Source organism: Carcharhinus amblyrhynchos, chromosome 6 (genome assembly GCF_965287045.1).
Source record: "Carcharhinus amblyrhynchos chromosome 6, sCarAmb.v2.hapA, whole genome shotgun sequence".
Classification (NCBI taxonomy): Eukaryota; Metazoa; Chordata; class Chondrichthyes; order Carcharhiniformes; family Carcharhinidae; genus Carcharhinus; species Carcharhinus amblyrhynchos.
This window is the reverse complement of record NC_137329.1, coordinates 54,088,439-54,105,622: the sequence shown is the minus strand read 5'-3', so window position 1 is coordinate 54,105,622 and position 17,184 is coordinate 54,088,439. Positions and strand designations below refer to the sequence as shown.

The following is a 17,184-nucleotide window of genomic DNA, read 5'->3' as shown; positions in this document are numbered from 1 at the left end:
CCTGCGCAAAGGGGAAATTGAAGTGAAAACAGATGCTTACTTTGTTATGACAGGAAAATAATTGAACTATACGCTTGTATTGTACAATCACTAAGTGCTTGCGAATTGTCCAGTGCTGGTTTAGTCTGCATGAGGGCAGGTTGCAAGTAAGTTGGGAGGCGAGGAAAGTTGGGGATCATGATGTTGTGTGGTGTGATACCAGATGTGGTAACCTTAAGGTCTGGCCACCATTATAACAGTATGAAACCAAGATGCTGGGGTTATAACAGTTGGTTCCATTGTTGGAGTAAGTAAGTACTGGCCCAATTTGGAGGGAAGGTAAAGTTTGGCCCCAGTGTCACTCTATAAATGAATATATGTACAAATTAAGAACAGCAGAGAGCCATTTGGTTCCTCAAACATACTCCGCCATTCAATAAAGGTCATGGCTGAAATAGTTTAACCTCAACTTCATATTCCTGCCTACTCCCAATAACCTTTCACCCCCTTGCTTTATCAAGAATCTATCTACTTTTGCCTTAAAGATATTCAAAGATTCTACTTCAACCTCCTTTTGAGGGAAACAATTCCAAAGTCTGTCAACCTTCTGGGAGAAAATTATTTTCCTCATCTTTGTCTTAAATGGACAACCCCTTATTTTTAAATGCTGGCCCCTAGTTCTAGATTCTCCCACAGAAAGGAACATACTTTCAACTTCTCCTAGATCAAGTCCTCTCAGGATTTTGTATGTTTCAATCAAGTCACCTCTTATTCTTCTAAATTCCAGCGGATACAAACACAGCCTTTCTAATTTTTCCTCCTAAGAGAACCTGGCCTTTACAGGTATTAATTTGGCAAATCTCCTCTGAACTGTTTCCAGTACATTTACATCTTTTGTTGAATAAGGAGACCAAAACTGTACACAGGACTCCGAATGTGGTCTCACCAATACCCAGTATAACTAAATGATGTAGAGATGCCAGTGTTGGACGGGAGTGGGCACAGTAAGAAATCTCACAACAGGTTAAAGTCCAACAGGTTTATTTGGTAGCACGGGCTTTCAAAGCGCTGCCCCTTCATCAGGTGAGTGTTGGCACTTGTTGGACTTTAACCTGGTGTTGTGAGACTTCTTACTCTGTATTACTGAAGCACAACCTTTCTACTCTTGTACTAAATTCCCCTCACAATAAACAATAAAATTCCAGTAGCTTTGCTATTTTCTTGCCGCACCTGCATACCAACTTTTAATAATTTACACTCTAGGACACCCAGATCCCTCTGCATTTCAGAGCTCTATAATTTCTCATTGTTTAGATAATGTGCTTTTTTATTTGTCCTGTCAAAATTGACAACCTTCCCTTTCCCACAATTTTCTCTTTTTGCCAGACCTATTCTCAATTGCCGAATCTATCTGTTGGCCAGAATTTGATTAAGGGGGTATGGCTGATGATTAAATACAAAGCCAGCTGACAAACACCCTGGGATGGAAATAGGGCAAATGGAAAATGGGGACCATATAATTTAAGCTCCAAAATGAGATTCAAACAGCTCTGGGTGGGTTGGGAGAATTCTGAAATTAAAATAAAATTGGTTTGCAAACAACTGAAAATGGACAAAACAAAAATAGAAGAATTGGATTTAAAAACAAAGTGATATGCAAACTGGACAATGTATTCAGTGATCAGAGGTTTGTGGTTATAATGTGCAAAGAAATGTTAAGATGGGATTTCCCTATTTCATATGTTTACATAAAAACTTCACTGAAAAATTGTGACGTAAGAATTGTGCGGCATACATCAAATTCTTAACATTTATGTTGATAGAAAGAGGGAGAATACAACACTTATACAAAAATACAATGATGATCCAGTTACTAATTAAGTTTCTTTTGGGATATAGTTGTTATAAATTCTGAACATCAAAGGCTGTAGCCTTGATATTTGAACACATGTAAGTCTCTGATGTAAATGCAGGGGGATGCAATAATATGAATGTACTAAGCAGAGTACAAGAGCACTCTACCAATTAAGCACCAATGATGAAATGTAGCTCTTAAAACATCTCTTTTTAATTGGGTATTTACTAGATAACATTCTTGTCTTTATTTCTATAAAAATGTATTTAGCAACACCTGTCAATTTTTGAATTTTTTCTGATTATACCTCAACAAATATCTTGGGATTTCTTTTCTGCACAATGGATGTGATTACGAGTCAATTAGCCATGTGCGCAATTCCCATTATGGCCACTAAGTCTCATGAGAAGGCCCATAATGGGGTTTGACAGGCGCGATTACCAAGCGCGATGTCCTCGGACCCTCCCCAATGATGTAATCAGGTTCACTTCCAGCAAGGGCATAAACCTGATTTTCATAAATTAGAATACATTTAAAATGATTAAATGGCTTTACATCATTGCTTTAGGCCATGACAGATGTTCCCTCCTGCCGGCAGGGATTACAGGATATGGTGACCCAACAATTCAGTTGTAGGGCAGCAGGCAGTTGGCTCTCTACATTTGAGGGTTGGGGTGTTCCCCTTGTCTGCTAGGTGTACAAATGTCCATGGGAGGGAGCCTTTAACTTGACTTTGAGATAGGGTATCCTTTAAAAAGGGCAATCCAATTATTATGGAGCTTGTCTTGTCAGCTCTATCAGGCCCTGCCCCGTCAGAATGACAGCGCAAAACATGCAGCATTCCTTTTTTTTTGACAGTGTCAGAAGATTTGGGGTGAAAACCTAGCTGTGTTTCTGAGGAGAAACACATAGGTTTTCAGTTAGAACCTGACTTTTTTTTGTAAAATTCTGCCTGATATAATTGCTGTTGTTGCTTTCCCCCTTACCAAATCAACTTGACATTGTTACGGCTTCCTTAGTGCAGATTTAATCTTCTCAAATGTGGTATAGCTTTTGCTGGTCAGTTTCAGTACAGATTGAGGTGTGGTTGATTTCTGAAGATATGTAGTGTGCAGTCATTCTTATAGGATTTTTATTAAAGCCTGAACCAATTATAACGCCATCAATGCAATCCAATCTTCTCCCCCGCAGTAACATCAAAGCTGATGGGTTTTTTTGATTGTATGCTATTGACGGGACTCCAGTGTGGAACGATTTCTCTCATGCTATTCATCAGCCAATGACTATCTTTGTGATCTTAAATGTGATTGAAACTGAAAGTGACAGTCAGGGTATCAGACAGATCACTGCGACATGTTTGCACATGCAGGGACTATCATTTATTGTTCACTTGGAATTGATGTTGCATTGTCTATGACTGTCAGAGCACGTTACCTCAATGGATTGTTGGATTGCACATCTCAGCACTGCAGTACTAGACAAAGCAACAGAAACACATTTTAGTTGCCAAGATGGTTTTGCTGCCTTCAAGCCCAGACTAGACATAATCTATCTTTTTGCTCTGTGTCCCTGTGTTAAGTATCACTTACTCATTAGTATTGAATGTAAAACACCAGTCATGCCTGAGGGAGGGTATCAATTTGCTGCATGACTGGGAGTAAAAAGAGGGAGAAAAATGTATTGCCGGAATAGGAACATTGACAAGGTTAAAGTAATTTGTGGGTTGACTGTGATTGTATATGCATTATGTTTTCAATTGTTTCTTCTCACATCTTTCCTCCTCCTTACTGCCAATTTCCTCCCCTTCTCTTATGAAGGTGTTGCCTTATGCTGAGATACTCTTCCCTAAGCACTAGCTACCCATTCCAGTAGTCACTGAAGTATTCAGTCCTTTTTGACTGAGCCTACATAATAAATGCCAGCAGCCTATTTAACTTTGTATGATGGCAGAACTAAGTCCAATACTTTATTCATTCTGCGAGGTCTGCAGAGTGGAGAAATAAATGTGTAGTTTGTTTTCTAATTTTTCCCTCCTTGGCAAGGTCTCCCCATTCTGCACACCACTCTTCTATTAAGGTGCCAGGAAGATCTCCTGGTCCCAGGTATCTGTCAGGGTGCTTGTTTAAATTGGTAAACTTAGGGAAAGAGCATAGTGCAATAAAGTCAGAGGGAGTATAAGAGATTGGTTACATTGAACTGCAATATTCAGGTATTAGAGAGCTGGGCTTTTAAATGTTTAAGGTATGTCAGAGGAAGAAAACCAGAGAGAGTTAAAGGGTTCAGTGATTTTGAGCCCTGGGAGAGTGTTGCTGTGTAATCAGTGGGAGACTGCTTGGCCTTTATTGGCAATGTGCTGCAGTTAGGAATTAATCATGTAACAAATTGTAAATTCAAACATATGGTGCAGCATGTTGAAGCATCAAAAGAAAGTGTTAACATTGATCCAAGAAGGACCTGCATCTCTCCACTCTCTCTCAAATCAGAATTTTTCTTGTTGATTTTTAAAAGATCCCACACATTGTTGTTCTCTTCCCTGATGAAAGACTACTTGGTTCATTGTGAAGCTGATCTTGTTGGGTCTATCAGACCCTGCCCTGCCAGAATGATAGTGCAAAACACAGCCACCTGATTTTTTTTGACAAAGTGTCAGAACAGCATTTATATCAGGCAGAATCTGACAGAAAAAAAGTGTCAGATTCTGACTGAAAATCAGCATGTTTTTCCCCAGAAGCACAGCCAGGTTTTCATTCCAAATCTTCTGACATTTTGTCAGAAACAACGCAGGGGTTGTGTTTTGTGCTATCCTTCTGCAGGGCAGGGTCTGATAAGAGTTGACAGCTCCACAATGAGCAAAGTAGACTTTCATCTGCTCCCATTGCGAGGTCTTTCCTGGGACAGCTTGAGAAGCACCACTTCACATCATGCATAGCTGGCCAGGAGTCTCTCCCATTCTTACTGCCAGCCATAGGTGTGTGTTGAAGGATCTTGCAGTTTTGATACTCAAACTGCTGGCCACGTTATAAACACATCTTCTTTGGCCATCACGTCCTGGAGTGGGGCTTGAATCCAGAGCTTCTGGCTCTGAGGAAGGGTCACTATACCTTGTGTGCCATAAAGCCTCCCATGCGAGCTGTATTACCCTATTTGGGCACTTGAACTGCATTCAACCTCCATGTGGCGACTTGTTTCAAAATCATTCATTGTGATAGGAGTTATAAGTCATGCCCTGTAGACTAGAGCTAAGTTTTCCTTGAGACTACCACAAGGAAACAAAGCTGATTCATTATTCAGTCTGTGTACTGCATATTATATTCAATGACCTGAATGTGTAAATATTGGGTCAATTACTGTGAAACAAATTATATTCTACAAGTGCCAAGTGAGTATTTACATAAGGAAAACAGAGAGAATACGGCCAGCTTTTTTTGGTTTTTAGTTTATAGATGTACAGTGTGCTGTAAAAGAGAGTTTTGTGATTGGTAAAGAAATTCTTTCAGGATGTATTAATATATTATTAAAGTTGTTCTGTGCCCTGTTTTTGACTTCAGTCTGCTTGTCTGAATTTTTTGAGCACATGATCCTAGTTACCTCTCAGAATTGTCAAACGCTTGGTCTCAAAATCCCAGGAAGAAATAGTCAAAAGGCAAAACCAAATCCAGGAAACTGAAATGTACCTATAGAATTAATGCGAAAGATATCAAACTAGCATGAAAATAGAATTAATAGAATCCCTACAGTGTAGAAAGAGGCCATTTGGCCCAGTGAGCCTGCACCAACAACAATCCCAGCCAGCCTCTATCCCCATTACTGCACATATTTACCCTACTAATTACCCAATTAGTAGACCTCACCCTGGATCAACCATGGTTTGTCAAACAGCTGGATTCCTAGAATTAACATCATTTAGAGAGGGAATAAGGAGGCTAGCTGTGGGGATGAATCAGAAAATATCTGATAAATATAAAGAAATCAACTTGGTGAGGATGGAGTGAGAATAGCAGTGGGAAAATGCTGGTACTAGTTCCTGATGAAGATAGATGGTACTGTCTGAAACTGTTGTCCATTTTTGCAAGTGGGTTGTTGATTGTCATTTTTTCCTTTGTTTTTCATATGTCTCTTCCTCCAATAGTCTAATTAAACCCAAAAATGCCTGAATATGTTCTGATATATCTTCTCAGCTTCAAAAGGAGTAATAAATCACACACCAGAAGTGACAGAGCCAGATAGAAAAGTTCCCTTATATCTTTCTACAATGGAGTGTAAATATTGAATCAAAGGTCACTCAAGTTAGCAAGCTAATAGTTCTTGGCCCACTGTGGTCTTCACGGTGACTTGTCAGTCTGTCGCCAATGGAGTGGATACAGTATCCCCTCTTTCAATGCTGAATTGCACATGATCTCAGCACTAAATCACTAAAAGGGTATATGTGACACTTGTTGTTTGGAGAATATGTGAATAGTTCATGTTGCTACTTTTTAATGCATTGAAGCTTGTGTCTGCAGTTTCATTGCTACATGATGGAATAACTTTCATTCTGGTTGATTGTACAACACATTTTTTGCAAGCAGGGGGGTCTCTGTCATTTTCCTTATTTGAAAAATATGGGCAGCACGGTGGCACAGTAGTTAGCACTGCTGCCTCACAGTGGCAGGGATCCAGGTTCAGTTCCAGCCTCAGGTCACTGTGGCGTTTGCACAGTCTCCCCGTGTCTGCATGGGTTTCCTCCAGGTGTTCAGGTTTCCTCTCACACTCCAAAGATGTGCAGGTTAGGTGGATTTGCCATGCTAAATTGCACCTTAGTATCAGGGGGAATTAGAAGAGTAAATACACAGAGTGATGGGGATAGGGCCTGGGTGCAGTTGTTGTTGGTGTGGGCTTTATGGGATGAATGGCTTCCTCCTGCACTGTGGGGATTCTATAAAGAGTTTATTTAGCTAAGTTCAGAAAAGTGACACTCGTTTTGTTTGGTAAAATAAAGAACAGCAAAGCTGTCAGGGAAACACAAAAAATAAGAGTAGTAGACCATTCGGCCCTTTGAGCCTGCTCTGCCATTTATTATGATCATGTCTGATCATCCAACTCAGTTCCCACTCCCCTCCCCCCCCACAATCTTTTAATCCCTTTAACTCCAAGAGCTATACATAATTCCTCCTTGAAAACATACAATGTTTTGGCCTCAACTGCTTTCCACTGGTGGAGAATTCCACAGGCCCACCACTCTGGGTGAGGGAATTTACCCTCATCTCAGCCCCAGAAGGTTTTCCCCTTAATTTTAGATGGTGACCCTCTGGTCTGGATTCCCTAAAAGCTAGTGGCTTTTGCTGCCAAATAAACCTGTTGGACTTTAACCTGGTGGCATGAGATTTCTTACTGTGCTTCCCCCACCCTCAGGAATATCCCTTCTGCATCTACCCTGTCTAGCCTTTATTCTTCTAAACTGCAGCGAATATAATCCGAACCAACTCAATCTTTCCTTATACGTCAGTTCTGCCATCCTTCAAGCAGAGCTGTTTGGTGAGAACATTGCATTATCTGTGCCTAAGGAATGTATAGGAGCACAGTTACTACTGAAGAGGATTGAAGTTTGGGACAGAGTGAAAGGATTCACGCCTGACAGTGGCATGGAAGGGGTGCAACCTTAAGTTCATCCCTCCCCATAGTACAAGTTGCAATGTTGTCTGTGTAAATTTCCTTCGTATGTTATATGGTGAAACCGGGCTGTCCGAAATGGAAATGGAACCATCATTTCAGTCTAAGACGAAGTGTTTTTGTCGTTTCAGAGCCGACATCTATCTATTTCTTAGTCGATCCAAAATTCTGATTAAAAATGGTTCAAAAGGAATAAAGGAAAATAACTTGCATTTATATTGTTCCTAAAACATCTTTAGATAGCTAAAGATGCACACTGCACCTTCTGCAGTGTGTGCACAATGCAGTAATTTTGTATGAAAGGAGGAATACAGGTGGGGAACTGTTAGCTCCAATGGGGAGATGACAGCATATTAGTAATGTCACTGGAATTGTAATCCAGAGAACCAGGTTAGTGGTCTGGGGACATGGCTTCAAACCTGGTGGAATTTGAATTGCAATAATGAATCAGGAAAGCCCTTCTCATTAATGGCAATTATGATAATTAATATCAGTTGTTGTAAAAACACAGCTTTTAGGTAAATAAGTCTGCCATCCTTACCTGGCCTGGCCTACATGTGACTCTGGAGAGAGAGAGAATGGAAGAAGAGAAAGGCATTGGCTGGGATTTTCTATGAAATAGAAATAAATATTAAAATACATTTCTTAAAGGCACAGTATCATTGCAATAGGCTGCTCTCCCCTTTGAGAGAGAGCGCCAATAGATATGATGATGAGCAGATTTAATCCTGAGGGTCAGCGCACCTCAGGCGAGGGGAAGATGGAGAATGTGCGGCCTTCATAGATAACGCCTGCTAGCACTGAATTTGAATCCATCGTCATTCCACATCAGTCCTGGAGTAGGGCTGGAAGACATGACCTACTAACTGAGGATTATGTTTTCTACCAAGCCATTAAATTTCTCATTTGCACGTTGTTCCAATTATTACAATATCATACGGTGTGAAGCAGGTACATGCATATGCACCAAGCAACCAAACTGGCCAGTTTTAGATGTAAATGCAGAATGCAGAAAGAATGGCAGGTATGTAAAGGCTCCTCTTCTTATTAATTTATCTGTATCTATTGATTTGAACTGAAGTTAGCTACTGCTGCTGATCAGGTAAAACACACCTTTTCCCTCCAGAATGCAGTCAAAATTTAACTTGTGAGTTTCAAAAGTTGAAAGATAGGACCCCATGCTGTAGAGTGGTTTCAAGTGAAGAGGATTCCTTGGTGTGAACTATCTTATAACCTTGGTTTCTCAACTCCTTTTCAGATATCAATATTTGAAACGAACAGGGAATTTTGAGCGCTCGGCAGGGCTTCAGGCAGGAGCAGATGCTATAGAGGTGAGTGCGCATATTAAACTGATAATGAGATTCAATGAAATGGAATTTCAGATGCATTTTTCCATGACAACCTCATTATTTTGAACAGGTATCCTAGGCTTTGATGATGGCATATATTAATGGAAACCTCTTTTAGTTGTCTGTGTTTCTTTCCCCATTAGATATGCTGTAGTTTATGGTAGATGTTATAAAACATATTGTCGTAAAAATAAGCATATGTCAGCTGGTCAAAAATGGTACATGTCTGTCAAATATATGGTATACCTGAAATTACCTTCTGCAGTGTGTGCACAATGCAGTAATTTTGTATGAAAGGAGGAATACAGGTGGGGAACTCTTAGCTCCAATGGGGAGATGACAGCATATTAGTAATGTCACTGGAATTGTAATCCAGAGAACCAGGTTAGTGGTCTGGGGACATGGCTTCAAACCTGGTGGAATTTGAATTGCAATAATGAATCAGGAAAGCCCCTCTCATTAATGGCAATTATGATAATTAATATCAGTTGTTGTAAAAATACAGCTTTTAGGTAAATAAGTCTGCCGTCTTTACCTGGCCTGGCCTACATGTGACTCTGGAGAGAGAGAGAATGGAAGAAGAGAAAGGCATTGGCTGGGATTTTCTGCTCCCCTGTTGCAGCAGATTTTACAGGGGCAGAGGAGGGTTGCCACGGGCTGCTGGGTTGCCCGGCAGCCAGCAAGAAATGCCGACTGGAAGATCCTGCTAATGAGCAATGGTGTTGCCTCCACCACCAGAAAACCTGCCTCAGAGGGGTCGGGAAATTCTGACCACTGAGAAAGGAGAGATTGGATTGGGTTGGGAAGGATGGGAGGAGAGAAAGAAGACTCTCGATACAAGAGGGAGAGAGTATGGAAAGCAGGCAGCATTGTTGACTTTCATATTTATAAATTATTTTGTTTGTATATATAATTCCTCAACTTTTTTTAAAAAAAACTTAGTCTTTACTTCTAAAACCCTCCTTCTGGGCCTGGCTTTTAAGTTTACATGCAAAAGAAACAAGAAAGAAAAACTTACATCTTTTCAATGGAGTTGTTTCTTTTTCATATTTGTCCAATAAATTATTTTGTGACTAAAGTTTAAAGAAGAAAAACCTGAGGTACAGGGAGAAAAAATATTGTGCAGAAAATCCAGGTTGTTTCTTGCTCCCCTTAGATTTTACTTGAAATATAGAAATGGCTTCCACTGTAGACATGTCTGACTGTATACAAATTTAATTTGCCTCTCGTGTGTATGTTTTATTTTTCAAAAAAATTTTAATGTGTGGAAAAAGTTTGGGAGCCCAATCAATTCAGAAGATCCCAATCTTTCAGGCCATGAATTTGCTTTAATAACAACTGCAGGATGGGGGTGATCACAGGAGAGGTGGGGTGGGATGGGGGTGGTGTGGATGTGACGGAGGAATGTGACTGAAGGAAAACTGTTTAATTCTTGTTGGACTCCTGGCTGCTGGCCCAGCACCAAGTCTCTCGTTTCTTAAATATACTTTACTGAAGGCAAGAAGTGAGTTTGCAAATCTCTGCTTCAACAGAGCAGTTTGGTTTCTAACTTAAATCTTTAGATTTGCTTTACCCCCAAAGAGGCCCCTAAACACCAATGGTGACCGCCCCCCCCACCGCCCGAAATTTAAAAAGGCGACCGTTGAGAAAATCTCAAAAAGGAGCCCTCAAAGAGAGTTAATTTGTTCCCTGGTATCAGGGATTTTGGAGCTAAGACACAGGTAATGATTTAGTTGAATGGTGGGGCAGGTTCAAGAAGCTGATTAGCCTACTCCAGTTCCTACGTTCCATCCTATTGGCATAGTTTCAGCACTGTATCTCTTTGCAGACACCACACAAAAAAACGAAAGCTTTCCTTTATCTAATGTCAACTCTTTCACAAACTGAATACAGAACAAAACAACATGTTGAATACTTGAGCTGGGAGCTTTAATGGATTGTCAACACATCCATTACAAAGTCTCACGTTACACCCTAACTGGTTTGTGTGATTAATATGATCAAGGCAGAAAAGTGACTTGGTTGTCAGCATTTTGACTGATTGAATCTTGGAGTATTAGGATATAGTTTCCTGGATACAGTTGCTCAGGCAGCACACATCTTGGATCTCTGCTAAGTCTTGGAACTAGTTGCAATTGGGCAGCCAAGTCCTCCCAGACAGCAAATGGAAATTGAAGGGATATTTACTTGTAGCTTTTAGTGCACCCTGGATGCAGAAACCTGGAAATAGCTCACTTGCCCAGTCACCCTCTTTTCTACATTTTGAACTAAATTTTAATACAAAGGCAGTCCGGACAACTTGCTCACCAGAGGACATCGGTTGGTGTGTGGGTTAAGTGCCCTTTTGAAGAAGCGTTATATTCACAAAATATTCTGTCCTCATCTGAAAAAATGGCTTTCATCTATAAACACATGACACGAATAACGTTGCAATCCACAACTGTATCACTTGTGAATGCCATTCTTGTGATGAGAGTGATGTACGGTTCACCTACTCCTTCTCCCTCGCATGCATATGGCAAGTTCTTTTTCATCAAGGCTGTGTCCCTTTAAGGCAATTCTCTCACTGCTGTCTCTGCTTCCTTAGAGCTGTGAGCCACTGTCACAAAGGTGAAGCAAATCACTTCCTTGGCAGAGCACTGTCCTCTTTCAGTACAGATAGATGTGGAAATTTCCAGTCTGTTGGTTCTGGTATTGTTGTATTATGTTTAGCATCAAAGTTCCTCAGCTATTATTAATATATAAATGGTCTAGATCGCAAAATAAGGAACTTCGAGCAAAGAGCTAACCAGATGAGGCACTCAGTGAATGCAGATCACTTTCTTCCGCATGCTGTTTTGTTTGATTTATTCCAGTTACTAGCTGGAATGCCTGGAAATTTCAACTGTCAAGGAATAATGGAAATGTGTTTGCAGCTGTTGGTCCTTTTCCCTGTACTTTCTAGATCACGTACTTTTATATGTCATGTGTTCTTGACAATTTATTTTCTTTTCTGTATACGTCCCTCCTTTCTGGGTCTTTGTCTCTTTCTCATACTTGCAATATCTAAGCATCTTCCTGATTCTTTCCCTTCCATCTTCAGCCATGCCCTTCCCCCATCCCTCTTCGGCCTGGATTTCACCAAGCCCCTGGAGATGGGTGGGAAGGCCTTGTAAAATGATGTTGGTGGGGAGCTTGTCCCCTTTCTGCAGGCACAGCATGTACTCAGTGTTGGAGAAGTGAGAAAACCAGAGACTGGCAGCCAATTAAATCAGTGAATGGCCAATTCATGGGCATTTTCCTATCCCTGCTGGCATTTTATTGACATCAGGTCAGACCCTGCTACGTTGGGAGACTACCAGGTCCGCCATTCCTAAATGGCCAATTCATAGCCCATCAAGAGTCTCTCTGCCCCCCATCCCTGCATGCACCTCCAACATCAATGCCCACCCCATCACAGCCCTGACGCTACCACTGGAGGATTTACCCTCTTGATCACTGGGTCCTGCCTGCCTAGCCTCAGCACAGTGAAAAAAATATACATGGCTTTTGAGAGTGCCTCAACATGGAGGTGCCCTCTTCCTCCTGTAGCCGCAGCAGTGACTTTTCCAAGACTGCCAAGCTGCCAGCCCTCTGATTTGGTCAGCATCTTGTACAGCGGGCTGCTCTATTTAATTTGATTTGGATGGCGGTCCCTGATGGTTGATTCTTAAATCAGTCATGGCCAGTGGAATCCCACCAGAGTCCTTTTGCCCATCTCTGGGGGCTGAGGACCCAGTTTCAGTACCAGTGTGCGACAATCTGACATTAAGATGCTAAGAAATCTTCCCTACATCACCAAGTGTCTGACTCACAATCTCCTTGTCTATATCTAGGTTTCCGCCTTATTTCCTTCCGTCCCCCAATTCTAGGCTTTGCTACTTTACAGTTTAATTTCTGCTGAGAAGAATGGGATTACCTAAAACATCTTCCTTTTTTGCTGGAGGTAGCTTATTTTTCTCTTTGGAGCTTCTGTAATAATGTGATCCAGGTTAGCGGTTCACCAGATTCAAAGAAGACTCATATTGGATGTGAAATATTAAATCTATTTCTCTCTCCACTGATGCTTCCAGACCTGCACATTCTGTTTTTAACCATGATTAACCTATAGCCTATCATTGGCACTACCCATTACTTTACCAGCATACTGCTCCACTAGCCTGCAACTTTACATGTTTGTTTTATGAATGTATACCATCCAAAAACTCCATCAAAATTAAGTTGTATTGGATTACATTTGAATGAAAATCAATTTCTATATTCATCTCAGATAAAAGATACAATCAGTGTAATCTAATAACTAAGGTAATGGACTGTAACGGAACTGGAGAATTCTGTTTTCTCTAACTCATTGCAAATTGCCTAACCAAAAACAATGCCAAGACCAGCCTGTGTGAACTGTAATTTCCTAAGCTGAATAAGTTACATTTACAATTCCCTGCTCTACTGATGCTCTGCACTAATAATGGAAACCTAGTGACAGCGAGCAATGGAATAAACTATCTGCTCTGACACTACCTGACGGTTACTTCTGCTTCTTAATGTGGAATAAAGAAAGAACTAAGTAAACCTCACTGTGCAGAGTGCAATACAATATACACGATGCCACTGACCCCATGCACTGTGCTTCACACAGACAATTACATCAACCTATATTTCACCCAGTCAGGATGACTTGGGAGCCCTTTTAAAATGGCAGGTGTGTCCCGATTCCTGACCCCATTCCTAGGATTTCCAATTCCCAGGAGTCCTTCTAAGGGTGCAAGCTGGCAAAAGCCCAAACCCTGTCTTCCCAGCCTAGACCTAATTCCCCTGGCATATCCTAATCCTCTGCAATATCCCTGAAGTTGTGGAATCATTTCAAAGACTTGTGGTTCATGGCAGCTTAGAGATGTCATAAACCATAGCCTGCATGAGGGAACTATTCAAAAGGCAAGTTCAAAAGGTCCTGCTCATGCCTCCACACCAAAACATGCCACCATTCAACTCTCATGCCTGCATGCTGAGCCGTGGCACCTCCATGCCATTCATTCATTTTATACTCTGTAGAAATAATGAATCCCATAGTGACAATAAGATGTGTAATAGAAAAAGTTTTTTCAAAAAGCCATTCATTCATAAAGATAGCTTTTTTTCCAGTAAAAGTGATATTCATCCGGACCCTTTAAAGTATCAGTAGCAGAAACTGCAAGCACTTGAACCCTCTATCTTTTATATATAAATATTGTGAAATTGACTGAGCCAGAACTGCAATGAAGAAATATTTTCATTGCAACTCAGCCATTTCAACTGGCTAATGGATATCTGGGCTCTCAGACAAGCCTCATTATGTATTCTTAGCTGTGAGCTAGTCATCTATTACTAAACACCCCTCTTCATCTAATCTCTCAGCATAACTTTCTATTCCTTTCTCAATTATGAGTTTATCTAACTTCCCTTAAATGCATTTAAAGTTTTAATATCTATTTGTGAATGTCACAGTTAAGCTTACATTAATACTGCAATGAACTTACTGTGAAAGTCTCCTATTTGCCACACTCCGGTGCCTGTTTGGGTACACTGAGGGAGAATTTAGCACGGCCAATAGAACCTAACCAGCACATCTTTTGGACTGTGAGGAAACCAGAGCACCTGGAGAAAAACAGGGGGATCGTGTAGACTCTGCACAGTGACCCAAGTGGGAATTGAGCCAGGGTCCCTGGCACTGTGAAGCAGCAGTGCTAACCACTGTGACACCATGCCACCCATTTGTATTATTCACCATAACAAAAATGGCAGCAAGTTACACATTCTAATCACTCCTGAATATTTTGTTGGATTTAATAGTAACTATGTTATATCTAAGAGCCTAGTTTTGGTTTCTCTCATGCGTATATTCTATTAAACACTTGCATATTGTTAAAGATCTCTATTAGGTCACCCCTCATATTTCTCTTTTCTAGAGAAAAGATCTTCAGCCTGCATGAAGTTTCCTGATAGGAGCAGCCTCAGAGTTCTGCTATCACTCTTGTAAATTTTGTCTTGCACCTCCTCCAGTGCCTTTTACAATATGGAAACTCGACTTATCTATCAGCTAATCAAGGTTTTATATATGCTTACCATAACTTTGCTGCTTTTCAATTCTGTCCCTCTAGAAATGAGCTCCAATACTTTGTTCACTCTTTATTTGGCTTTATTTACTTGTATCATCACATTTAGTGATTTATGCCTCGAAATATCTTAGCTCTTCCATCCCATTTAGGCCCTTGTTTTCCAAGGAGGATGCAGTCTGCTTATTTTGCCTATCAAAAGGCACCACCTCACCACATTGAAATTATGAGCGGAATTCTGCTGATTTGAGATGAAGTGTGGTAGTAGGTGGCACCGGCGGCACCTGTCCGGCCAACCAGACACAACAGTAAGATCTCACACCAGATTCTGCACATGGAAGCTTATTAATTATGTACAAGCATGTTCCCCTGACTCTCCTGTCATCTGTAGCCAGCTGAAGGTTTGAAGGTCATGGCACTATATTTGAGCAGTGGTCCAGCACACTCGTATCATTGTCTCCAGTCTGCCTGTCTTCACCAGACTGTGCAGCATGTCAACAGCCCAGAGGGAAAATGCCCCTGGTCGAACTTTTGACCTTTGTTGCGGTGGCTGCGTGAGTCCTGCTGCATAGTGCTGTCCAGGCAGACACTGATGTGTGGTGGCAGGAGCAAGGAGAACCCTGTACTCCTTAAACCCAAGCACAGTACTGATCTGAGATGGTGACACAGGAGAGTCCATGAGTCTAGCAGCATGATACTGTACATGAAGATCAGTTTAGCATGGTGATGAAGGCAGGAACCGGTCAGCCTCAGCAGTGTGCTGGAGAGCACATCAGGAGCAGCACAGCACTATGGCAGAAAGTTGGTGCACTCACTCGAAAGTCTGTACTGAACTGAGGACTGTACGCTACCCTTTCACAATCGGGTTTGACACTGATGTGATTTCTCGCTTGTGTGATGCAAGATTAGAAGGCCTGATGGATTCTGGCGCGTAGCTGTTTTAAGGAGCATTTTTGAAAGACATGCAAATGCAAATGCCATTTGCGCCACCAGCCAGCAGGAGAACCAACCCACCATTGGGAGAATTGCAGTTTACCCTGGCGCATTTCTGACCTTTTGGCTCTAACCAATTTCACTGCTCTTGCCCACCCTCAAACTGCTGCAGGCTGGCTGGGAGAATTCCGTCCTATTTGAGAGCTAGGGAGGATCAAGCCACAGAGGGATTTGAAAAGGATAAGGAGTTAAAGTTGAGATGTTGCTAGATTGGGAGTCAGTGTAGGTCAGCAAATACAAGCATGGTGGGTGAACAAGACCTGGTGCGAGCAAGGCTAAAAGCGGTTTGGAAAGTTTACAGAGAATGCAATGCCAGGACAGCACTGAAATAATAATGTCTAGAGATAATGAAAGGCATGGATGAGTTGAGTAAGCAGTCTTGTTATTGGAGAGGATTAAGGGGTCACAAACTCAGTTCAAAGTCAGCTAGTAACATGAGTTTGCTTTAGAATATGTCTTAACCTTGTACAGCCATCTTGCCAATGCCGAGTGGTAAATGAATCCCCATCACCCAATATAAATCTAATTCTTTCTAGCCTTGAGAGAATGGAGAAAGTAATTTGATTCAATAAAAAGGCAGAGTGAGCATGAAATTGAATGAGACTGAAAGAAGGTAACATAGAACCTTGAGTACAAACATCTACAAGGCAGTGAAATGGATCATTACAATGCATATTTCAATCTTACAAATAGATACAAATCAGCTTTAACCTGGGGAGGGAAATGGCCCGCTCAATTTTTTAAAAATCTCTTTTAAGAGCTCAGTTAACATTTGAATGGAATCATAGAAAAGTGCTCCCCCTGGTGGCTCCTGAATATATGCACCATTTCCATTTTGCCAATGCAAAGTTAGAGTGATGCATCCTTCATTGGGTGCAGTGTTTCATCACTTGTATGCAGTATTGTTGTCACAAAATAAATCGGAGACTTCTGGTGGCTACGGTTAAAGGTTTGCCTGCTGTCATGAAGTCAGTGTTCCTTTGAACAAAGATTGCTGGTTCCACTGACTAAATTGATTCAGAAGGGATGTTGAGCTTAATGGTGCGGAGAAACAAATGTTAACATGTACACAGCTGAATTGCTGATGCACTCCTGGGTTAATGACTAGATTGCTACTGATAATGATTCAACGTATTCATGTTCTTTGGGCTCAGTGACTCTATTTTGAGCTCCTAGTGAGATTAGCAATGTTTATTAAACCAAAAAAAATCCTGAGAAGTTAACATAAATGAATGAGGGGAAAGTAACTAAA

The 17,184-nt window shown here is 41.1% G+C and overlaps 1 protein-coding gene across 1 annotated transcript in view; it reads left to right on the top strand.

Moving 5' to 3' along the window:
* LOC145343931 (N-acetyl-beta-glucosaminyl-glycoprotein 4-beta-N-acetylgalactosaminyltransferase 1-like) overlaps positions 1-17,184 on the top strand; it is a 720,751-nt gene that overhangs the window by 684,186 nt on the left and 19,381 nt on the right. Inside the window, exon 17 of the mRNA XM_080190473.1 lies at positions 8,742-8,814. Within this exon, the coding sequence (XP_080046599.1) occupies positions 8,742-8,814 (73 nt within the window). The remainder of the gene's footprint in view (positions 1-8,741; positions 8,815-17,184) is intronic.